The sequence below is a fragment of the Mytilus californianus genome, unplaced genomic scaffold (genome assembly GCF_021869535.1).
Source record: "Mytilus californianus isolate M0D057914Y unplaced genomic scaffold, xbMytCali1.0.p SCAF_2, whole genome shotgun sequence".
NCBI lineage: Eukaryota > Metazoa > Mollusca > Bivalvia > Mytilida > Mytilidae > Mytilus > Mytilus californianus.
The window spans coordinates 14,382,685-14,409,623 of NW_026262668.1; the positions used below are offsets into that span (position 1 = coordinate 14,382,685).

General features: G+C 33.5%; 1 protein-coding gene across 1 annotated transcript; it reads left to right on the forward strand.

The window, feature by feature from the left end:
- The first annotated feature begins 18,037 nt into the window (after window positions 1-18,037).
- Window positions 18,038-26,172, forward strand: LOC127729302 (uncharacterized). The gene is made up of 7 exons (XM_052237042.1): window positions 18,038-18,219; window positions 18,928-19,034; window positions 20,449-20,523; window positions 21,517-21,670; window positions 23,553-23,693; window positions 24,640-24,892; window positions 25,954-26,172. Exons 1-7 carry the CDS (start codon window positions 18,060-18,062, stop codon window positions 26,156-26,158), a joined length of 1,095 nt encoding a protein of 364 aa, XP_052093002.1. The 5' UTR covers window positions 18,038-18,059; the 3' UTR covers window positions 26,159-26,172.
- The last annotated feature ends 767 nt before the right edge of the window (window positions 26,173-26,939 follow it).

Below are 26,939 nucleotides of genomic sequence, written 5' to 3' on the forward strand. Positions count from 1 at the left end.
ATCCGACTCTTAAAATGTCGGCCACTGCCTGAAATCAACATTGAAATGAAATTCCATCAACGAGTCTCCATCTTAACAGTTGGAAATTAATGGGACACAAAATATTACTTGATTTTATTGTTTAATTGCATTGTTGGGCCCGACTTGCAAAACAAGATGTTTTTCTTTTGAAGAAAACATTTGTTAAACAATCTATTTCATTAGTTAAAAAATATTAATTTTTATCATTGTTTTGTATCGCCTTCTATCATAACTTCATTTATTAAATTTTGGTCAACATACAATAATTTACGGGCTTCTGCACATATCGGAACATGAAATGCTTCCTTAAGTCTGCTTTGTATCTTGACTACCATCTACAAATTGATAATGCAGTTTGAGAACTAATCTTTATGATATAAAGAGGATTTCAATTTTACATTTGGAAATTTCCATGTCTGTGTATCAGCGCTGGAATGCTGATATGATATATATATATTATATGACCGAGTTGATGCGATATTAAAGGGTTTGTTTTTCCTATAATGATTAATTTTCCTTGATAGAGAGCTACTGCTAACAAGGACGCTATTGCATCAAGAGTTCCAAAAAAAAGAGTTGAAAGGTTAACAACGGAAGCAATGTTGACTTGGTTGACCGTTCTGGTATATCTGTGTCACATATATGACCATCGATAATTATGTTCCCCTCGTGGTTACCACAACCCCGTCCTCTTTTTCGCCGTTACTGAACGTGACTTTATCACCATATTTCTACTGTCAAAAAGTAATATGATTGATGCTACCACTAATGAAGCAGGGACTGCTTACCCTTTTATATTTCCTGATTTCTCCCTGGTTGTTGGTCGGGTTCATGTTGCTCAATATTTAATTGTATGTGTATTGTTATTGTAGTCATAGTCATGTCAGAGGTAGGTTAAGAGCCACATCAAGTCTTGAGAAATCATAAAGATGTAACCAGTCTTATTGGCCAAGAGCTGTCCAAGGTTAGGGGAGGTTTGTGCACTCGAACACATGTTTAACCCGTCACATTCTGTAACTCAGTGGTTTTTGTTTGTTGCTGAATATCATAATTGTTTTTGTTTATTGTTTTGTACATCAATTTTTTCATGAATTTTCTCGTTTGAATTGTTTCCTATACTGTTACCTATAAATGCTTACTTCTACGTCATTATGGTCTCTGGTTGAATTGTCTTCTTGGTAATTATACCACATCTTATGTGTATACTGGCTACATAGTAGTTTGAAGCAGATCTAGATCTATCTTTCAGACTAGCGAAGCAGCATATGATATACTTGACCAGATCTGTTATTAGAACTCAAACAGTCATTGGAAAGCATACCAAGTCAATCGCCAATATTACGTACACTAGCCTGACTCAACTAATAATTTAAATACGAATAAAAAAAAGAGTGGAGTATGCTTCAATAAACTTGCAATCCATAGACATAAACATGGTCAGTAGGAAACTGCCCTCTAAAGAATAAGAAAAACTGTCTATCGCCTTGAGTCTTGATAAACAGTGGATAAGTTTAATAGAGACGGTCAACGACTTTACACCAATTGCAAATTACTGGAAGGTAAAAAACTAGGAAATAACTTATGACTACCACTAACGAATTACTGATTTGAGTTGGTTGACCGTTATTGAATATGTGTTTTCTCTTGCTTTTGTTTTAAGTGTTGTACCTTTGGGTTTTTAAATTTTTCAATGTCTGTGCTATTTAGACCGGTAACAGTCTTTTTTCTAGTAAAACAATAACAGATTTATCAAGCTCGAAGCATAGAGCTAACTGTATAATAACATCAGATTGAATGAAGCAAGAAAACTATTCATTCATCTGCTGTCGTCACTGATATTGTTCTGTCCCCCTTTTCTCTAAAATTTTGACATCTTTGTCAACTAAACGTTAAAAAACGTATTGGTAGCTGAACATTTCTTTTTAATATAACGTTGTTACCCAATGCAAATTTGTGGTTTTCAGTCATGCCGCCGTATGGTTCTTTAGCTTTTTGATTCCTTCTGTGAGCTTTAATGGTCGCTAGCTGCAATGTCGCTAGAAATTAGTCGCTAGTTTGAGTCTAATTTGTTTATTTTATAAATAAAATTTACGGAACAGGATAAGTGAAATATTGATATATTTGTAAAACATGTATATAAACCTTCAATATGCCTCTAACTTTCAAGAAACAATATATCTTAAAACATTTTTGGTATTCATGTGACCTTCAATTTAACCCCTTACTAAAGATGGGTTACGCATAAACTTGGCGTATTCGGCTATTAAAAGGAAAAAAATGTCAACGTTGAAAGTGAAACAAGGGTAAAACATTTGGTTGACTGATTCGATTCGCAAAAACTCATTCTTATAAAAAACGAAGATTAACATATTTTTTTAACCAATAATATGAAACCAAACAGACCTAGAAAAATACAATTGCACGTGTTCGCTATCTATTTATATCTATATTTGTGTTTATATCGGGTTATATGACCGTCGGCAGTCTTCGGAGGTCACCTCGATGGTTGATCAGATCACGTCTTGACTAATTGTTATCAAAGGTACCAGAATTATAATTTAATATAATAAAATACACACGAAATGCTGATACACATTATCGAGTTCATGCATCGTAAATTGTTTATTTTAGACTTTTTATAATTTGGATATACGTTTTTGTATGTTATAAATAAAATAGGAGAATTTTAGTCAAATCGGTGAACATGAATTTGACAGCTTATGTCTTTTTAATATAGATTGTTATAACTAGTGTCCAATCCTATTGCTTGATTATTGCAATATCACATGATTAAATTAAATTCAATGTCCGTCTATAACAAATTCAAATATATTGTTCCATATTTCTAGGCCGTTTTTACAATTATAACAAGCTAAATTTCATTCTTTAATTTGCTATCTTATTGTAATTGAAATCATGCTGGGGTTATCAACGTTCGGTCAATGTCATTACGTTAGTTTTACCATGTGTTCAGTATTCTAATGTTGGGTCAGATGCCAAGGGAAAGAGGTGGCGTTATCATTACGCAATGTATGACAATGCAATATACTTGCATATTATTTCAATGTTAGATATCATAAACTATAAACCTGCTTTACAAAAAGTCTGGTAGGTAGTTTCAGTCATTAAATTTAAGGTTAGTGCCATGCTACTAATAATAATCACAAAAAGGATATCAATACATCAGAAAAGGGCAGCATATTGTGTGAAATGTGTCCATTTTTAACTACGTATTGTTGTCGGTTTGACTTTCTATATCGAAAATCAAGAAAACTTCACATATATTCCTCATCATTTATTGTATCATGCGAATATTGTTAAAAAATATGCACACATGTAGAAAATTATCTAATTATTAATCAATAAGCTGTTGATAAATTGACGATAAAAAATAACACTGCATACATTTTGTGTGGAGTAAAACATGTTAACTGGCGCCAAAAACTCCCCCTAATCTGGGACAGTGGTGGTGTAACAGTAAATCAACGTCAAATTCTTCAAATGACTAAGACATGGCAAAAAAAGAAACGATTAAAAAAGAAACAAACAACAGTCGACAAAACACTATGTTTGAAAACTAAAAAATAGAGCAACATGAACTCCACCAAACACCGGGATGATATTTACCCGAATAATGTCAGTCGTTATATTCCGCCGATCAACGACTAATCTCCGATTGCTACATTAACATTAGCTAACAAAACTTTGATCACACGAATAATCGCTAAATGGCTACTATAATCTTGTAGAAAATTGTCCAGATTAATAATGGTATGTGATAGTAAAATCTTAATTTTCAAAAGTTCAAAATCATCGTATTTATCAAACAGTTTTGTCCCATCTCTAAGGCACCGACCATTCATGTTCCATGGGTGTTCCTGGATGGAGGGGCATGTTTTTTTTTCTAGAGACAATCATATATTTTTCAACTCTAACAACACTTGATCCACCTTATTTCTCTTTTATTTTTTGTCACCTCACAGGGCCAATATCGGCACTTCGTGGCCATACTCCTTTGAAATTTGAAATATTTTGTCAATATCAATATATTGGAGATATGAAAAAAATGAATAAGCATCATGATGTTATAAAGACTTCGAATTCACGGATTGAGTAGGTCTTAAAATCTTTCTGATTTCGTCCCATTAAGATAAACAAATTCAGGCGGAATTTGCCCTATATTTTTAGAATAAATCTATCTAATTGAAAATTAAACCGATGTCTCTCCCCCCTGTAATAAAACTGGATTTTGCATGCCTAAAGATGATCAAAGATTCTCATCGCTTCCTTCATAAACTGTCTTGTACTAACAACCGATACGCAGGCGGTGTATTTTAACAGTTTAACGTTGAATGTTATTTATGTAAGCATGCATGAATAAAGGACTCAAAAGAAAAATAATAGCATGAATTCTATGCATATAAAAACTGTGAATACTTTTAATTCGGAATACACAATAGCGAGGTTGAGACATTAGGGTAGAATAAAATTATTTAACTACCCTCTGTTATCTCTTGATTTTGTTGATAATACGTGACTTTACGAAAATTAAAGTAGGTAATTCGATTCACGGTCATCACAAGATGGCGGACGCTGAATTAGGTCAGAATCGGTATTGTCTGTTAAAGTTTTTCTATGATATATTCTATATAAAGCATACATTGGTATGATATAAATTTATAAAAGATTCACACGGAAATCACAAATTACTACCGAGAAATGTATATGAAACAGGAAATTCGATTTGAAAAAATCGCCAAGATGACCGTAATTCACAATCGAGATTACCGTAACAGTACCAGCGATTCAAAACAGGGATGACCGTAATTGGTAAAAGATGACCGTAATTCATAAAGGAAAAAAAACTACTAATTTGATTTGAAATTTTCCTAAATAGATATAAGAAGATGTGGTATGAGTGCCAATGAGACAACTCTCCATCCAAGTCAAAATTTACAAAAGTAAACCATTATAGGTCAAAGTACGGTCTTCAACACGGAGCCTTGGCTCACATCGAACAGTAAGCTATAAAGGGCCCCAAAAATTACTAGTGTAAAACCATTCAAACGGGAAAACCAACGGTCTCCTCTATATAAAAAACGAGAAACGAGAAACACTTATGAACCACATCAACAAACGACATGCAACTACTGAACATCAGATTCCTAATAATATGAATGTTATAAATAATCAATCATATTATTTAGTTTCATCAGAAATATCAATAATGGACTATTTTTTCTAAACAAACGAAACAAATGAAAACTCATGAATAATGAACAAAAAACAACATTTTAAGGTAGTCAGAAGGTTTATCACTGAGCATGTTGCAAATGTTATACCCTTGGACTACTTAAAATTCATTTTTATATAAAATCCAGATGATTTCAAATTATAGTCTGGCTAAATAACAAAGATGTGTTCTGTTCAGGGTTGATGCATGAATTTCCCGAACAATTAAATATTAATATTTTGCAAACTTTTTCAGGTAAGAGAACGATCATTTGATTCTGAGGTGAGGGCCGGATAGATTTGATCGGGTCAGAATATTTATTTAAAAAAATTTTCGGGTCAGAAAATTTATTTCAACCACTTTTTTTTTACTAAAAAATATGCATGGCGGTAAGAATAAATTTTCTAGGAAGTTAAGCCAGAATACTTATTTTCAACTTTATCGAGGTCAGAAAATTTTATGAAAAATCTGCCAACCCCCCACTGGAGTTTTACCAAGAAATGTACTTTGCAAAAACAATGAAAATTGCCGAGGATGAAAATATCAATAGAACATAACTCCTAAATGAATCTGTCTCAGGCACTTTCACTATGACATGTATGAAAAAAAGGTTCATAATAGAAAACCAACAGAGTGAGTCAAAATTTTGCAATGACTCAAATCTTTAAGTTTACATCATCAGAGTGATACTGAACAATTGATATCAAAAATAAAAATTGCTAAAATTATGAATGGTTCATGTCTTCATATATGTAAGTGCCCAGACACAAAATGTTTAAGAAAATTCAAGTAATTTGGGTTTATTTAACTATATATACTACCATCAATACTGTTCAACGATATATCCTTAAAAAGTAATAATATCTCAATTAAATAGAACAAATCTTTTAAAACAAATAATCGTTTTCTTTAAGAAAAGGAATACTAATTGATTACTGTTCAGTTGTCGCTGGGAACAATATATATGTTCCTGGTTGTCGTGATCCAGTGCATGGTATTAGCAACTTAATTTATAGAGAGTTAAATGATTTGAAAAGTACACCAAACATGTAAGAATTATTTCAATAAAATATTAAAGGGGCATTAGCTACGAGATATAGAAAAAAATAAAATATGATTGTTTTTGTTCAATCATTAATGAAAGTGAAATAATCATTATGAAATAATAATTTGCTTTTCGCAGCCAGTTTGGTTCAGTTTTGTCAAAATAAGCAAAGAGACATCGTTAATGAATTATTCACTTGCAAGTGAATAATTTGACTTCATTAAACCCGTGTTCATGTGAACTTCAAATGAATCCCTTAGCTAGAGATAGGTTACGCATGAACTATAGGCGTTTTCAGTTATTGAAAGGAAAAGAATGTCAACATTGGAAGTGAAACAAGGGTAAACCATTTGGTTGACTGATTAGATCTACTAAAACTCATTCTTATACAGGTAAAAACGATTTATATTAACATATTGTTTTAATCTATAATATGAAATCAAACAAACCTAGAAAAATCCAATTGCACGAGTTTGCTATCTATTTATATCTATGTTTATGTTTATATATTAACAGAAAATGTTTTTAAAAAAACTACGATCAAACTAATGAAGGTGAGCTCCGGCAAAATATTACCAAATTTATAATTTAGTCTACCACTCAGACCCTAGAAATAGTCTTGTACGGATAGCGTATTAGAAGGAGAAACCCTGTCAAATTGTATAAAAATGTTATTCATACATCAAGACAAAGTTAATTTTAATCTGCTTCCCGTGGAAACATACACATGGGCTCAGTTAGCGGATATAAATATGTTTAATAATTTTTTTTTTAAACTTTTTATCGTATCTCTGTCAATTTGTATTAAAATTTTAATGTTGTTATCAATATTTCATTGTTTACTAGCAATATGCAATTTACTATTTATGTCCTGTACTGAAAATACGGCAAAAAGTTAAAAAGACATTGATTAAACATATTTGTATCCGCTAACCGAGCCCCTATTGCGACAAACTCAACATTATCTGTTGCTCAGATTATGGAATCACGGTCATCATTGTTATATGTTACGGTCATCTTGAAAAAATAATGATGATGAATTACGGTCATCTTAGCGATTTTTTTCAAATCGAATTTCCTGTTTCATATACATTTCTCGGTAGTAATTTATGATTTCCGTGTGAATCTTTTATAAATTTATATCATACCAATGTATGCTTTATATAGAATATATCATAGAAATACTTTAACAGACAATACCGATTCTTACCTAATTCAGCGTCCGCCATCTTGGGATGACCGTGAATCGAAAAACGGTCATCAGCTTTACCCCAGTGATTATATCACTGAGTTAATACGATATTGGGGTTGTTTTTCCTATAATGATTATTTTCCAATAGTAAAGTTGAAAGGTTAACGGAAGCAACTTTTATTTTGTTGACCGTTATGTTATATTTATGTCACATATGACCAACGATAGCTATGTTTCACTCGTGGTTACCAGAATCCCTTCCTCTTTTCTACGATTGTAACATTATTGAACGAGAATTTATCACCATATTTCTACTGGCAAAGAGTAACAAAGAAACAACTCTAGTCTGAAGAAGTCATAAAGTTAAATTCTGTCTGTTTGGCCAAGAGGTGTTCATGATAGTGTAGGATTGGACGCCCGAACACATGTTTAACCCCGTGGCAGTCTGTATGTGCGTGTCCCAGGACAGAAGCCTGTAATTCATTGGTTTTTGTTCTAAAGAATAAGACAAACTGTCTATCGCATTGAGTCTTGAATGGCAGTGAATAAGTTTAACACAGATTGTCAACGATTTCCAAAATAGCAAGTTTCCTGAAAGGTAAAAAAAACTTGGAAATAACAGAAGACAACCACAAACAAGGCTAATGATTTGGGTTGGTTGACCGTAATGCAATATTTGTTTCACAGATGACGACGAATATGTTCCGATTGTCGTTACCACAACCCTGTCCTCTATTCCTTGAATCTGACACCGAATAAATGAGAATACGACGGGTGCTACATGCGGAGCAGGATGGATTATCTTTTTTTAATAAAACGTTGTTATACGTAATGCAAATTTGATGCTTTCAGACATACCGCCGTAAGGTTCTCTAGCTTTTTTATTCTTATTAAAAGCTTTAGAGGATGATAGAGGTAGTCGCTAGCTTCAATGTTCGCTAGACATTGGTCACTAGTTTGAGTCTGGTTTGTTAACTTTGTTAATACAACTTGCATAACAGGATGAGTGAAAATACATCTATTTATAAAATTTCAATTGTATTGATATATTTATAAAACATGTATATATACACTTTCAATTGTTACAGTTCGTCGCGACTGTCGCTATGAGTTATTTTGTAAGACCTTTTAATCTTAAAGAAAAATATATTTTAAAATAATTTCAGAACATAGACGTCTTAAAGAATAGTATTTGTAACTAATCAATTAAACTTATTAAAAAAAGTGAGATACACTTCTCGCCTGGTCGGTTTACAATACAATTCTCTTTAAACACATAACTATATGAAGGTATGAAATGGCACCACACTGAATACAGTTGGACTCAACAAGTGTTTCGAATTGAACCATATACGCATCATTCTTTCAAAATTTCGTAAAATAAGTAAATAATAGTTCTTGCATCAGTAGTCTAAAGTCATTTTTTTAATATTCATTTATAGTAATGGTAAGGATCTATTAAAGGGAAGGAGGTCATAAGATTCATTCTCTACAGTTTATCCTCATCTTCTACAGAACTGCAGGAGAGTAGTACGATCTTTGTGTATTCTGTTACCTCGTTCCTCAATTCAAATAGTTTATGGATTATATTCTTAATCTGTTTATGTGTTCCTGACCTAGGAGGATTATTCATCTTTAAGCCGTATAAGAGCTTCAAAATATCGTTATCATCGTTACCTGTTCCCTTTGTTACACATATCTCGAACTGAACTGCAAGGTCATCACAGAACTGGAGAACATTTAAGGACAAACGTCATCTTGGACACAATTTGTGGCTAACCACAGAGTGAGTTACATTAATAACTTTGTATTTGATGCCTTCAAACCGTTCATCACATATTTGAACTCTTTTTCCGTGATATACTGGAAATTTCACCTTTATAGTTGCAGCTTTATTTCGCGTTCAACGGAATGTGCTACTCTATGTTAGTTCTACGACTACAGCCTTCCTGTTGTGCCCTGCAAGAACGCACCATCCCTCGACGTATAGTAAATTGACGACAACCTGTCTATACATATTCAGACAAGGAACTACAACGTAGCATCGTTCGTAGCTGTTACACCGACAGTACGCAACACAGCTTGTGTGTACCAGGCATCAAACCACCAACGTTGGCAACGAATTATTTTAATCGTACTATCCGTTAGTTGATTAAAAAACATGGATCCTGAACAAACACGCAGAACGCCAAGACGACCCCGAGCGACCAGTAAAAGAACCAAGCAGGAGCGGAACATCAAGTGGATGCTGCACAGCATGTCGAAAATCCGTTTAATGTTTCACATTTAGAGGAAAATCCCGAGACAGGCGAATACGTGACCTCACGGAAAAAGGTCAGGGAGCATTCACAGAGAAACGTGACAAGTTCTGTCAGGAGCTAGAAGCCCTCTGGTCAGATTTGGAATTCCAGTTATTTGAAGTGACCACGCCTCCGAACGAGCTCCAGCAACTGCTAACAGCACAGGACAAAATTGTACAAGCCTGTACTAATTATTGAAGGCTCATAAACGAGTATCTGAAATTTCTGAAAAATACCAATGCGTTGGATAGTCTTAAAGACATTGATACATGTTACCTTTCAACAGATATTCGACTGTCCAAAATGAACCTGGCAATTGAAACATTACACGAGCATCGCCTTGCTTTGACAAAGGCTGAATCCATCTTAGGGTAAGAAAACCTCTCACAACGGAAGCTCTAACGTCTCTGACATGTCAAGCCTGGCACGGAGGAAACATGCCAAAGCAGAGGCTGCTAGATCTCAGATAGCCTTTGCTAAAAAACAAGCCGTGCTTCTTAAGCAGGAGGCAAAATTAGAGGAACAGGCCCTGTAAGACAAACAGAGGTCAAGGCCGAAATGGAACAAGAAGCCATCCGTGTGAAACAAGAAGCCACACGGAGAAGAGCCGAAGCGGAAGAAGAAGCCACACACAAAGAACAGGAGGCCGTTTGCTGGAAAACTCAAATGGATCAGGAGGCAGCACGTGCGGTTCGGGAATAAGCCGAAATTAGGGCCGCTATGAACATTCTAGTAGCACAAAGGGAAACTGCAGCCGCTGAAGCCGAGGCCCGTATCATAGAGTACGACGACAGCCAAGCGTTAGGCGAACTTCCTAACGAGACTGAAGACCCGCTCCAACGTGTGCAAGATTTCGTCAATAAACATCCTAACAAACTCCTGTTAAGATTGAGCTAAGTCATGTAGCACCAGAGTTCGTGCCATCCGTGGCACTGAACTTGTCATCACAAACACCTGCCGTCTTGCCTACAGATACTAAGTCACCTGAAGTTATTTTATTCCCAGATCTGGGAACAGGAACTGACATTCGAAAACAAGGCGTTTCAGAAGAGATCCTTTATTGCACACCAAAAACAAGGCGTTTCAAAGGAGATTCCTGTTGCCCACCAGCAACAAATGAACCCTACATTGGAGATAACCAGATTTCTCCTACGTAAGGATCTGTTGTTCTCCCTGTTAACAAGCTTTAACGACCGGGCAAAATCCTTCCATACATGGAAAGCAAGCTTCAAAACCGTTATAGACGAGTTACAAGTTTCAGACTCGGAAGAGATAGATTTACTGATCAAGTGGCTTGGACCAGAGTCTGCTAGACACGCCATTAGCATAAGAACGTCGAACGCCAACAACCCTACAAAAGGCCTTCAGAGATTATGGGAGAGACTGGACGAGCGATATGGTGCTCCAGAAATTTTGGAGGCGTCTCTCGTTAACAAACTTGTCAACTTCCCAACATTGACGAACAAAGACAACTCACTTCTTTACGATTTGTCAGATATTATCTAAGAAATAGAATATCACAAAGAAAATCCCAAGCTGGGATGTTTGCTAGGTTATTTCGACTCTTCGTCCGGGGATAAATCCAATTGTGGAAAAACTGCCATACGGACTCCAAGAAAAGTGGATAACAAGGGCTGCAAGATACAAGTCTAAATGCGAAGTTGCCTTTCCGCCTTTCACAGAATCTTCTGCCTTCATCGCGGAAATTAGCAAACTTTAGAACGATCCTTGGTTCATCTTTGGATCAAAAGTCACACCAAAAACAAAAGGTGCTGCGCAAAGGTTCACACCTCAGCCGTATTCTAAAATCAACGTCCATAAGACGTCAGTTGAACAGCAACCTGTAATCAGCAGTCAAAGTATTTGTACTCTGCATAATACAAAAGCATCCCTTGAATGAATGCCGTGCGTTCCGAGCCAAATCAATTGAGAAACGTAAGGAATTGCTAAGACAAATCAATGTTTGCTACAAGTGCTGTGATTAAACCACACACAGAAGTCGGGTTTGCAACGCGAGCATCAGTTGTAACGAGTGTGGAAGTCATGATCAACGACACACAAAAGCACTACATATAACAAGGGTGCAACCACACGAAAATTCGCAATCTAGTTCCTCCGATACAGTCTACGGCGGGGAACAGACAGAGTCCGCTGAAATCAAGTTGACCTCTGTGCTACCTGCACAGAGATCTACAAAGATCCTAAGAGTGAGAAATCGTGTGCCAAGATATTACCTGAGGATGTGTTTCACAAGAACAGGACAGACAAAAATATCCGGGTGTATGCCATCATTGATGACCAAAGCAACCGGTCTCTTGCCTCGCCGGAAATCTTCAGTTTTTATGACATCCAAGATAAACCGAAAAACTACACTCTACCAACATGCTCTGGCAGAGTAGCTTCTTCCGGGAAAAGAGGAAGAGATTTCGCCATGAAATCCGTACATGGTGACGTACAGTTAGATCTACCTACATTAATTGAATGCGATAATATTCCCAATAATCGGGACGAAATCCCGACACCTGCATACACTTTGTATTATCCACACTTGAAAGACCTTAGCGAAAGAATTCCACCGTTTGATTAACAGTCTACTGCTAATAGCTATAGGAAGAAACCTTATAGAGGCACACCACGTCCTTGAACAACGCCTAGGGCCACCCAGAACTCCATTTGCCCAAAAGTTGAAACTTGATTGGGTCCTTATTGGAAATACACTAACTGATAAACAAAATTTTCCGCTTGAAATCAGCACGAAAACGACTTATATCTTGCTTACGGAACCAGAACGACGTATTGCCTCTAGACCGGAAATAACTTTAGGACGAAAATCAACTAGTTGGCCATATAACGACCAAAAATTTAATTCGAATGTAAAAGTTGCAAAAACGCATGCAATACAATTACCTGAGTGTACTGGGTCCAGCACCAAGACTGGTATATACATGAATTTCTCTAAAAAGATAGCACTTGTGTCACCAAAAGCAAAATCTATGGAAAATTCTATGGATAACGCAAATTTCATTCTGGAATCAGCAAGACCTGAAGTTCACGGAGAAGAAATAAGTTTCATTCGCAAACAACAAACTATTACGAAGCAAAGACCTATTGCCAACCTCAATCCGCCTTTGGACAAACTAGGATTACTCCGAGTAGGAAGCGGTATCGTTAAATCTGACTCAAATTTTGTCTCATTGGCACTTATGCCACATCTTCTTATTTATAAGAACAACAACAATAATAATTTCAAAAATAATGAGCATAGAATATAGACTAAACTTTTCAGCAAGTAAGCTTTGCGAACAATAATAGCAATCTTCATATAAGAGACTTTGATAATATTTTATAGTACATGTATTTAATGTCCCTCTATTGAAAATTCAAAAATGTTGTACCATATTTCGTTTGAGATCATGCCAGGTTATCAACGTTCGGTTAATGTCATAACGTTAGTTTTACAATATGTTCAATATTCTAATGTGGGGTCAGATGCCAAGGGAAGAGAAGGCGTTATCATTACGCAATGCATGACAATGCAATCTACTAATATAATATTTAAGTGGAAGATACAAAATGTATTATGACATACAAACCAGTTTTACAAACTTAATCTGGTATTTAGTTATCAGTCTTTAAATTTAAAGCAGAGACCATAAATATGACAAAAATGCTAGCAATGCATCAGAAAAGGGGAGAATATCGTTTTCAACAACTTATTATTGAGGGTTACTATATTTCGAATATCATTCACATATTCAACGTCAATAATAATATCATGCGAAAAATTTTCAAAAACATTTAAGAATTATTTAATTATCAATAGGTAAACTGTTGATAAATTGAAGATAGAAAATAACATAACATAAATTGTGTGCGTCCCTTGTGTTCTTTTCCTGGATTAATCTGCATCAGGACCCCATCAGGCCCAAACCCAATATGTTGAAACCAAAGGATGTATGAGTACTTGAGGACCTGTGAAAAAAGGATATCAAAAGAACAGCCAAGTCCATCTAACGTCGACTTTGTTCAAGAAAGTTGAAACCTAAGTTTCTTATTAATCTCTAAAATTATCAACTAAAAATTTATGAAAGGAATTTCAAAAACCATTGCAATACAGAATCAATGACTAATAGGCTGGTGACACTCTCTGCGACTAGCAACCCAGCTGCCGTATTGGCCCAGTGCCTGAAAATAAAAATAACACTTTATAATATATACTTGGTAGTAAATATATATATACAAGAAGATTGTATGTGTAATATAATCAATGGCAATCGTGCTGTATCAGCCATCCGTGAAGATATCGATATCAGTTTCGGTTGCAAAGACTTTATCAAACCTAATTTGTATGAAGTCACGTTATCGATATCAGTCACGGTTACAAAGGCTTATGTATTCCGTCATGTCTCGTAAAAACATCTAAATCAGTTGTACTTGAGGTATATGAATATAATAAAGTCCATATAGTAATTATACTTGCTATTTTGGAAAAGCGGTCCTCATGTGAGAAAAGTACCGATGTACTTTCAAAATTGACTTGTCGCAGACACTGTTACAAATCATTTCCTACCCTTTTATTCATCATATACGGTAACGTTTGTGCTTTCCAACCCTAGGAATCAATCTAGTAGAAAATAGGGTAAATATCAAACACTAAAATGAAATGATTAAGATTACGAAGTGAAAATTATGAAACAGTATCACTGAAATCAAGTCACAGGTCAGGGAGGCGCATACATGATATCTACATAAATTAAGGACATGTGGTGTGGTTGTCAATGAGAAAAAAATCCTTTAGAGTATAAATTAGGTTGATTTTAGCAATTAAAGGTTCACCGTACGATCTTAAACAAAAAGCAAAACTTATTCCGTATAATCTTCAACAAAAAGCGAAACCCATACAGTATAATTAGCAAAAGAAGGGTCCGGCATGACAAAATATGAAAAAAAATACAGTCTATTTTGTAAATAAACTATTCTAAAATCTTTTGCTTTTAGGTACATAGAAAATGGATAAAAAAAACTAAACCTTCAAAATAGAAGCGATTTAAAAAAAAAATACTAAACGGCTTTAATACTAAACTGAAGTCTACTCTATACATGTCAACCTCGTACTGGCTCCGTGCCAAAACAATGTAGAAGAACCGAGACTGTTTGTCATCAACGTCAAATTCATCAAATGACTAAAACATTAAGATATTACAAAAGACAGCAAAACAGAGGCGGGAAATACCAAAAGGACAAACAAAAGTTCATAAGTTGAAGAGAAACCGACAAAAACATGGCAAAAAAAAAACCCGACTACACGACAAACAACAGTCGACAAAACACTATCTTTGAAAACTAAAAACAGAGCAACATGAACCCTATCAAACACCGGGGTGATATAAGATGTTCCGTAATCAGATTTTCCACATGTGACATAACATATGATGATAAAGACCTTGGAAAGGCACATCAGCTTGTGGCAAAGTCCAACAAACATTGATGGTCTTTTGCACAGAGGTTTTATGTCAAAGGATGCAAACATTAAAATAGGTAAAATTTGTTCTATTGTTGTCCCGTTGTCACTTTTAGATTGATAACAGCAATACAACTGGTTTTCCTTTTCTGGTTCTGTCAATTAAACTATAAAAAAAACATTGAGAATGGAAACGGGGAATGTGTCAAAGAGACAACAAACCCGAGCAAAGAGCGTAAACAGCCAAAGGCAATATTTTTATAATTTTGTTTGTGTCTGTACCTCCAATTCCCCTATTAACACAGCTGGTTTGGTTTACACTAAGATTTTAAGTCATATCAGTTCTTTGAACTTTTATGACATATGAATTAGTGGAACCTTTATCTCAATCTAATCGTCATATGAAATATATGTACTATACAAGGTCCACACATGATGTTTACATTAGGAATTATACTACATATTACATACGGTAGGACAATTTGTATTAATAATAATAATATTAACTATATTGTTCTCTGTTTAGTGGCTTACTAAATTACTCTAATTTGTTTGAAATTGTAACATTTTCAGGAGCAATGTCACAGCATTTCCATCTTTCCGATAGTAAATAAAGTTAACTTTCATATAGTTTAACTGAGACCATTATTTCGAAGACTTCACTAGACTAAAATTTGGCTGTGTTTAAGAATGTCCTTCTCCTGCATCTTTAGTTTGGTATTTATCAAACTTTCTGTATAGAGCTAGCTTTTAAAGATATTAATAATTTGGTAAAATGTCAGAAATCATCCACAATATTATACGAAAAGTATACACATCAAGTATTACACTATGAATTTAAGTAAAGTTAAAAGGCTTTTGAAATGGCCTTCGTGTAAAATAATTTTAGAGGAATTTGCTCCGCCTTTTTATCTGACCATATAGTGTTTTTTCGATTTTATTTAATTATACATGTAACATTTAAACACATTTTTAGTAATGAAAATTCAAGCGTATATTAAATCTGTTTAGTATGTTTCATATAAGAAACAAGACTTTAATGTTGACAATTTTCTATTTCAAAATTAAAATAGTATGAAAAAGTCGCAATATGCAAGGAATATTAAAATTTTATGGTAAAAAAAATGTTATTTAAAGCGGAAGTTTTAAGTTTCTCACTAGTGTTTATGTTTACAATGACTGAATTACAAGCGCCTGTTATAACTGTTCAATAAATGTACGAAAAACTGAAGCATACATTCTTATGTAAAATATGCACTTCACTATTCAAAGTCCTTGTGGCGTTTGGCGGCGTATGTTTGGCACACCCACCTCAAATCAGATGTCTTACAGATGACTGTGATCATGGTGAGGTAAACTTTTAATTTATATTATTATTATTATCATTTTTTATACAAAACAAATATTGGGACAGTAAAACAGACCACAAAATTCATCAGCGCTCGATTCCTCTTATAAACAAAATAGACGTACAGACAAATAAAAAAACAATAACAACACACTCATGTTCTATACCTCTTATAAACCACAATTTTCCAATCGAATTTACTCTCGCATTATATTACTTGTTATTAATATATTATGTAAGGTAAAGAGGTGCATGTACATGTATTTCCCATTAGATTTACAAGGCGATATTAAGGCTTTAAGTGAATGTATGGTATCAGTATTTTCTACTTTCAAATCCAGTTTAATTAAAACTTATCAGTCATTTGTCAGTTGCAAACATTTAAAGATATAGAAACTACATAATTTATATCCAATTAAGTACTAGTAGTATATGAAATTAAATTAAGTGAGTTTATACAGTTCCAAAATTTCCAGAAAATCAGTACCCCTATCAGGAATGATCAACATTAAATATGGGCTCAAATTCAGATGTACAGAACTTAATTTTTGGAAAATATAATAGCTAATTAGATTAAAGTAAATCTGTTTTGCATATAGCTAATCATAAAAAAAAGACTTACTTTATAAGTTAAATGTTCAAGTTAACATGAATACATTAGATATAAAAATAAGAAGATGTGGCATGATTGACAATTAGCCAACTCTCCATCAACAATGAGCAAAACCCATACCGCATAGTAAGCTATAAAAGGCCCGACATGACAAAAACATGTAAAACATTTAAAACAAGAAAACTAACGGCCTGATTTATGTACAAAACAATAAAAGAAAAAAAACAAATATGATATACAGCAACAAACGACAAGCTTATTTATTGGTAGACATAAATAAGTTTTCCTTGTTTTGTAGGTGTGTATCGTACACATGTCTAACTCGCACACTGATGCACACTGCGAAAGAATTCCGCATCATGTAAGATCTCATATTACTTTCCAACTATTTACATCTGCTACAGGATTATTTTTCTTCATATCTTTAATATATAATGTAAATTTTCAAAATCTCAAGACAATTCTTACGTGGTGTTGACGTCTTATTTCGTATACATTTTTTTTTCAGTATTCGACATTTTTAGATTCTCGAATAATTTGTTTTGGCAACACTGGCGAGAGATTACAAATTTGGAACAAAATAAGAGAGAAGATACAGTTAAAAACCATAGATTAAATGAAAACAGACAACACAATGACCGAAAGGAAAAAATGGCGAAAGGACAAAATAGTCCATAATAAAACGCAGTAAATTTAAGATTAATACACTAACCCCACTAAAACAGGGATAAGCTCATGTTCTCCGAAAGGTTCAGTCGATCTTGCTACACTAGTGACAACTGTCGTGTTTCTCCTGTTAAAATAGTACAGAAAAGATTTGTTTTTGTATCAATTTTAAAATAGGATATGACAAAATGTTATTTTCTTTCATCTATCTCATATGAACAGCAACTGGAACCCCAATTATGCTCACCTAAAATGCTTCAAGATCCCCATCAAGGGAATGCAGACTTAGTGTGCATTTGTGACAGTGATAAATGCGTGTCTGACTTGGTAACAAATTCTTGTAAGTTTGTGATTGAAGTATTTGAATACTGTCTCAATCAAACTACATGTAGTACCATGTAAATGTAAGGCATATATCAATGAACCGACAACACAAAAACATCATTATTCTAGAGATCAATATTTGGTTGCCAATAAAAACATACAATTGTCATCGATATAAACTGCCCCGATTCTAAAGAGTGGTAAATATAAAGACTATCACAAGATTCGCTATTAACTCAAAATCTTTTAAGAAACTAAAACATTAACATATTAACATATGATGAAAGAGGCTCCTGTCCCTATAGACGGACACATTAAACAAGTGGTCAGGTCAACTGCACATGTTTGTAAATGAAAAAATTCTTTATCTTTCCGATCAAATGTTTTTATTGTACCTAAATCAACAATTTGAATTATAAGCATATAGCATATAGATTTTCTTACTTAGAAAATAGAAAGAGACCTGATACGAGGTTTGTGTTACTGAGCTGTCTATCCTTGAATTAATTCGTACTCACAGTCAGGGTCTTTTTTCACTGGCAAACACAGTCATTGTTTTTCAACATTAAAAATTACAACATTTACTTCATTAAAAACTTTTAAACTTTTGTAACATTGAAATGTACTTAAATATCATCATCTGTGTTATGAAGCCAACACATTACTATGTATTATATAATGTCTACGATAAAGATACTACTAATACTTAAAAACCGTTATACAGTAATTTCAGCTGGACTGTCATTTTTGTTTGCATTGGCAAATGGCGCTGTTTCGACCCCCAGCAGTCATGTACTTGATTGCTTGGGAACTCGTTGTTCTATTGGTCAGGTAATACAATATTTATACAAATAAGGTCTAATGTAAAGTCACATGTCATTTCCAAAACACTTCTTTACGATGAGAGTAAAGCCTAATGCCATCGTTCATGTTAAGAGTGTATCTCGAAGTATTTAAAGTAACAATCACTTTCACCTCACTAAACCAAATTTGACGATTCGTTCTTGCAGAACGAGTGCATTTATCGATTCATAATTGAGGCTTTGACCGCAATGTGTTCTTAAAACTAATACGTTAATATACAAACACATATGTATGTATTTGTTATGGAAAGGAATAAAACTACATAAGCATGATTGAAACGGATCGATGAATAAAAAAGAAGAAATAAAGCAAAGGGTGAATGAAAACTCATATGTCGAAGAGCGACCGACGAAATCATGAAAAAAAAAACGAAAAATAGACAAAACAAAACAGACTACAAAACATCACATAAAAATCTTAAGTCTGATTAACACGGACGGAATCCCACCAACCGGGGATGATCACATGTGCTCCGGGAGAGTAAGCAGATCATGCTCCACATGTGGCACCTGTCATATTGCTTCAGGTATGAACACATTCAGTATCTAGTCTCTCTCGGTGATGTCACATAAAGAGATTGTTTAAGACATTTGGAACCTATTCGTGGGCATTTCCGACAGAGATACGTGTATTCCATTACAGTCAACTAAATGATTTGTCATAATGGTTTTTAAACTAGGATAGCATTTATCGAGATGCCTTCTGTTATTTTTTTTATTTTTTTCACTTTGCCTGATATGGATTTTGATTTTTATGTTTATGCCTGGCAGATTATATGCTTTTTAAAGTTAATATTTTTGACTAAAGCCTAACTAACGAAGGTTTCTTTTAAGAAACAACTATTGTTAATTTCAAATCATAATTTATGAGCCGCTTTAACTGTCTATATACATCCTACAGATTGTATCATTGGTTATCCGGTATAATTTATTTTTATCATCACAGCAGCTATAAGCAATAAAAAAAAAATTGTAGAGATCATTACCTGACTGTTGTACAACAAGGAAAACAAATAAAACATGTCTAATGAAATAAGCACTTTATAAATTTCGCGCGTCCGAAGTGCTTTTCTGGATTTACCTTCATGGAAAACTCTCAAACCCAAACATATGAAATCTAGGAATGCGTTAATACGGTCGGTGCAAAGTTATGAGCTATATGATAAAAAGGACCTTTACAGAATATCTAAATTCATCTAGGTTCAACCTTGCCTGCGAGAGTTGGAACCTTATATTCCACGAAGTTTGAATAAATAAAAACAGGAATGCAAAAATAAACTTTGATGAGAATTTGGTAGAATGTGATGTATCATTGTGTTTCCCTTTTAATACAATTGGCTTCTGTGTATATTAATATATATATATAGTAATATCATTCACAGATCTGTTACGTTGAAGATGGAGGGGGCACTTCAATAGGAAGATGTATGGAAGATCCAACAAAATTTGGTACAAAGGTTAAGATTCTTTTTTTTCATTTATAGTAGCCATGATAGATACATTCTACATTTCTACAATCCAATCGATCAAATGAAAACAATAACTATGAATAAAAGGAAATGTGGGTATCCATAAATGAGACGTCAAGCAAACAATAGAAAGAAAATCGAAACCATGTAGAGGGGATCGGAACCTTAGCTTCTGGATAATTTCGTAATTTATTAACGGAGAATTTTAGAAAATATGTTAAAATTATGTCAGTGCCGAAACAATGACTACTTGAATAATGATACCGTCAGGGACTAACAGTCCACCATTAATGGTATTGACCACCATCAGGGACTAACAGTCCACCATCAATGGTATTGACCCATTGTTAGTAAATAAAATGAATCTTTATAAATTGTATGCGGTTCAAGCTCTTTTCTATATTTACCTTCAGTAGGAACGCTCAAACCTAATCATTTGAAAGCGAGGCGGCATAAATACGTATAAACTTTAAGATGTTTGTGACCAAAAGAAACATAGGAGAATATCCTAATTCATCTGAGGTCAACTCTGTCTGAGGGACATGGCACCTTTGTTTCTTAATTACTACTTTATTTATCGACGGGGAATAAAGAAAATATGTCAAAACATGTCAGTACCAAAGCACCAAATCATACAAACTAATGAGCTGGTGAAACCCTCGGGGACTAACACAGCTAGTAAATGAAAATAAAACTGTCGAAATTTCGTGAGTCCGACGCACTTTCGTATGTACAATAAACAGTTCACAGCCTATTTTAAATATACATGAATATTGGTCCATGATTGTGCATTCATTCATTTGTAAACCAAGCAGACTCTTTTTATCAAGCATTATTCAAACAAATCACTTCTGGGTGCGGGAGTTTCTCGCTGCATTGAAGACCCATTGGTGGCCTTCGGCTGTTGTCTGCTCTATGGTCGGGTTGTTGTCTCTTTGACACATTCCCGATTTCTATTCTCAATTTTACTTATCTCTTCAGGTGATGTTTGGTTGTTCTGGAAACACGTTACCCTGTTACTGCAAAACTGATAGTTGTATTACCACGGCTCTAAAAATTACCATCATAGCTACAACTACTACAAGTACTACATCAATTAAAAGTACGACAATCGCTGCGACAGTCCAACATTCAGGTTAGAACAACGTCTGTTTATACACAAGTGTCCATATGTGACATATAGTTGTTTACTTCTATGGCATATGATCACTGGTGGAGAGTTGTCTCATTGACCTATCACATAACATGAAGCAATATTTTAAGGAATTTCAACGGTGAATTTCAGAATAACAAAGATAAAAAAAAAAAGAATTTGACTACCATTTGCTAAAATGGGTATGTTTTTCTTTGACTGTTTATGACGTCTTTACACTAAATCCATTGGATGTTGGATGTGTACTGATTGATATTTTAGTCTTAGATGCATGAATTTTTTTATTAGTTGTTATTGGCTTTGAACTAGCAGTCAGTAACTGCAAGTACTCTCAGATCTGTACTTAGTGACTTTTTGTAGAAAGGATGTATAAGTACCCTTCCACGTCCACTCTGTGTTTTTGTTAGATGTATTTTTATTTGTTTCCATCTGATGAGTGAAGCCTTTTTCAACTGATTTGTATAGTTTGTTCTTATGTTGTACTGTTACACCACTGTGCCAGGTTAGTGCCGTTAGTTTTCTCGTTTGAATTCTTTTACATCTGTCATTTCAGAGCATATTATAGCTGACTATGCGGTATGGGCTTTGCTCATTGTTGAAGGCCGTACGGTGACCTAAAGTTGTAAATTTCTGTGTCATTTGGTCTCTTGTGGCGAGTTGTCTCATTGGCAATCATACCACATCTTTTTTTTATATTAAGCCAGAAAAAAAAAATTGTCCATGGGTTAATTTTTGAATTATAGAGTAATTTAAATAAATAAAATTGCGAAATTATTGGTTTTTTTTTAATTTTGTATAAAGCTAATTTCGTTCCCAAAACCATTCATGAAAGTACTACGATTTTACCAGATTTTCCATGAATGTGGTTAAAGATTTATTTAATGAAATAATGACACAAAGTTTGGATTACTTGGCAAAATGTTCTTATAGCATTAACATTGAAAAGTCAAAGGAGTTCTAAATAGAAAATGATAGATAACTTTTTTTATTCGAGCCTCACTGATGAGTCTTTTGTAGACGAAACGCGTGTCTGGCGTACACAATTTTTAATCCTGGTATCTATGATGAGTTTATTTATAACCAGCAGGAAAAATGATTAGGACGTGCGACTGTTATTGCCATTCAATTTCATTTTAACTTTTTCTTTGATCCCACATATCAACCGATGACTGTTTAACATAATTACCGGATTGCTTAATCTTATGACGTTTAAACTTGTTTAACGATATAACTTTTTATCTGTATGACCGGAATCTAAAATATATTGTCTTAACGCAGTCACACTTTTTGTGTGATATGTGGTGAATGCAGACTATTTTCAGTAATAAAGAAACACATACTATTGGTAAAGACAATAATGAAAAGAACAAACCAATGAATATTATGAAACGAAGGAATACAGATGGTCATTTATTCCATTTTGAGTAGAATGTCATCTTTCAAGAAATTTTAATTCTCAATGATTTCTTATGTATTCTTTAGTTGCTGTGTTAATGGGACATTTCATGTTAAGTGTAAATGGCAGAATTATAAACATTTGAGATATAATACCATGGTTTGGAAATGTAACATTACTTTCCATGTTCAGTTTTCTCAATTCATTAATAATATTTCTATTAAAATACAATATAATATATACATGCAACATCCTCTTCACGATATTTCATCATAGAAATGACAGTTCTCTATTTAAAGAGTTGCCGCCATCACTTAAGGATTTGACGGGCGCAAATATGTGTAACTAGTAAAGTAGCATTTTGCAACTGACAAATCTCCATTTTACGGTAGCAACTCTTCATTTACAGTACTGTTATTCATTTAATAACACAAACATTGTAATCACAGATTTTCTTTTTTATTATAGTGAAGACGACCGAGAACCCATTATGTAAAGACAATGATAATAGATGCGCTATATTCAAAGATAGACTGTGCCATGCTACCGCACATGCATATGTTATCGCTACATGTGCAAAGACGTGTAATAAATGTGATGAATATATAGGTAAATTTGGTGAACTGGAACAAAAAATGAGAATAACTGAAAAAGGAACACAATATACGCACGTTCAATTTAGTGAACAATTTCAGTCCAATAACTTTAGTTCAACAAATCTGCAAATATAAACAAATGAAAAAAGAGGTAAAATTTACAGTTCCTGTGATTAGGTGAGTAAAGTAAACAATGTGCAGTTCATACAAATTAGTAAATACATCATGAAAAATAAAGTTCAAAAAAGAAATTGACCATGCTTCAACTGACACAAAACAAAAAGTTCCAAAACCGTTTCAACCGTCGATGCTTTTTCTGTCAATAACTCCATTACATTGTATTTGTTTTTTTTAAACATTTTGATCTTATATATCATACAAGAAATGTAGGTCTGAGGTTGCTTACAATGCATTTTATTTTATACAATTTCTATATTCAAGGGCATAACTCCTGCAGATATAGTTGATTAACCCTGATCATCGAACTAGTTAAATACAATGTTGATATAAATGTTATAAAACTAATTTGGTCAGAACTGTACGCGTAAGAGGTATAAGACCGGACGGACTGACTGACGCCTGGTGTTTCTTTATCGCCAAGAACGATTTGCGACGGAAGAAAATAAAATCAACGCTTTATACCGATAAAGACAATGGTGAAAAATTTGATTACAATATCAAATTAAAAGCCTGAATGAACAATTGTTGTATTAATTTTAAAGACCAGTAAGTTAGAATAGAACGTATATTAAATCACGAGCTCTAAAAACAATATCACGATAAAAATCTGGATATTTTTAATAAGATTTCTAGAGGAAGAAACAAACTTTGAAATTTAAAAAAAAACTAAAACTGTATTTCAAACATACTATTTTAGCTTCTTGAAACTTTTAGTTTCAAATGTAGCAAAATTGCTTTCTTTTTTTGATAATATAAGAGACATGTGTTTTTTTTTCCAGCAACGTTAAAATCAAAGACATTAACAACACATCGACCACTTCTAAACGCACAATCAACTTCATCTGCAACAACATCAAATCCGAGTACTACGAGACAGGCTAAATGTAATATATGTGGAAACATTGATAGCTTAATCCCTTGCTCTACAGATGAAGTTTATCGTAATATTACTTCGCTGTGTCAGACAGGTCAGGATTTTTGCATGACAGACATTCTAACTGACAATTTTGGCAAAGAACATATTTTCAAACGGTTTGTATAATTTGCTATATACCTTTGCAATGTAAACCTCTTTGAATAAATGCAAACATGAATATGGTCATTAGGGGCATAATCATGGTTACCATAAGATCTTCCAAAAAGTTACCAATACATACATTGTTTGGGAGCAACACAAGCAAACATGCTATAATGTTATGGTGAAACCCGTATAATGAAAGTGCCTACGGATAGTGGATGCAAAAAGGTTATATCATGAAAGCCATATGATGGTCAGTTACTAATGTAAAGATAATATACACGTTTACTTTTTTAATCGTTTGCAAAACTGTTGTCTTATTTGAATAAAAAAGGTCGCTTTTTGAATGGACTTTATAGCTTAAGTGGACATCAATTTTCAGACCTAACCTTGCAGCCCCAATTCTGGATAGACTTTTTTTTGTTTTCTTCATACACTTCACCCTGACCACGACCACCAAGAACCCAACCAATCCACAAAAAAACACAAGCCGTCGGATCCAGCTGTCTCGTATGAACCTCTAATATATATCCATTGACTCTATGCATTTCAAGTCATTTATACTTTATACTTTGCGCATCTGGTTCAGTTAAATTGGTACCGTAAATATTAAAACTACTCGGTTTTAGTTGGCAATAATATGCTAATACTTTATCAAGTGCATATATCTGTAGTATATGTAATATATATCCAATAATTTGAAAATACGGTTCTTGATCGTTGTATAATGTATTATCCCTTGTCCATGCGTGTTCGTCAAAACAAATTTGAATTATAGATTCTTTTATAAACAAAATAACTGTTAAAAAGTGCAACAGCAATTAGATGTAAGGGAAAATTTAAAAGTGTCTGAAGAAGTTGCAATCATCATGTTAGTTTTAGTACAATTCTCAGTCAATAATCTAAATTTACAGTCAACAGGAGAAAAACTCGGATATTTTAGATGCATTATGCATATCTTTTTTGTAAGGGATCGAAAAGTAGATATACCATTGAAATCATTCTTGTCTGAATTGATGTTGATCGTTTGAACAATAATTTATTTTTTTTTAAATAGTTTCACCTTGTGTTACAGATGTGTTACAGAACAAACATGCCATGCAAAATGGACCAATAATTCTGCCAAGTTAGATTATTGTAGACAATATGGAATGGTTAACAATCCCAATGTTCATGAATGCCATTTCTGTTGCCATGGAGACGGCTGTAATTCGAACATCAAACCACCAACGTTATCTCTTGTAAAACCACCTATAGCATCTTTATTTGTCGGAAAATAAAGCACAATGAATTATTTTGTTATTTAGTCTTTATTCCTTCCCTACCCACATTTGTCTTAGGGTATTTTAACGTTTTTTGCTAAGCCGATTATTTAAAAAAAAAGATTGTATAAAACGTATTTCTGACATACTTGTCGTTAAACAATATGTTTACCGACGGAGTTGCTTTTTTTACCAATGGTGTTAAACTTAAATGATTTTAAAAATAGAGCAAATTAACCATTCAATGGTTTTAAAGATTCCCCACTTATTTATTTTTTTTGCATAGTTTTTTTTTGTAATTATTTTATTTTTCATGATGAAACATGTGAAATTACATACTACAGTATTAGATACACATTATAAAAAATTAAGCAATACTTGAAAGATCAACCAACTCATAAAGATATAATAAGATATAATTATAAATATAAATATTACAATTGATTTTGTTAATTAATTAAATAAAAAGCTGCTTCTAAAAAATACCATTTCTGATCCATTTTTACTTTTTGTATAGTTATACACATATATATATATAGATTATCCAATCTCATTACTGCAGTAGTGATGATATATTCTACAATTCAACATGTTTGATTTCTTATTTATGAAATTTTAAGAATTCTTAATTTCACATTTCGAAGACAATGATAAAAAATGTCCATAAACTTTGTCAGAGATGTGTATTTTAGAGTTCGAATAACACAAGTTGTGTGATGCTGTATAATGGAACGGTGTACATGAAGGATTGTTCCGCTTCGAAAAACCAAAAAATCATTTTATCATAAAATGATAATTG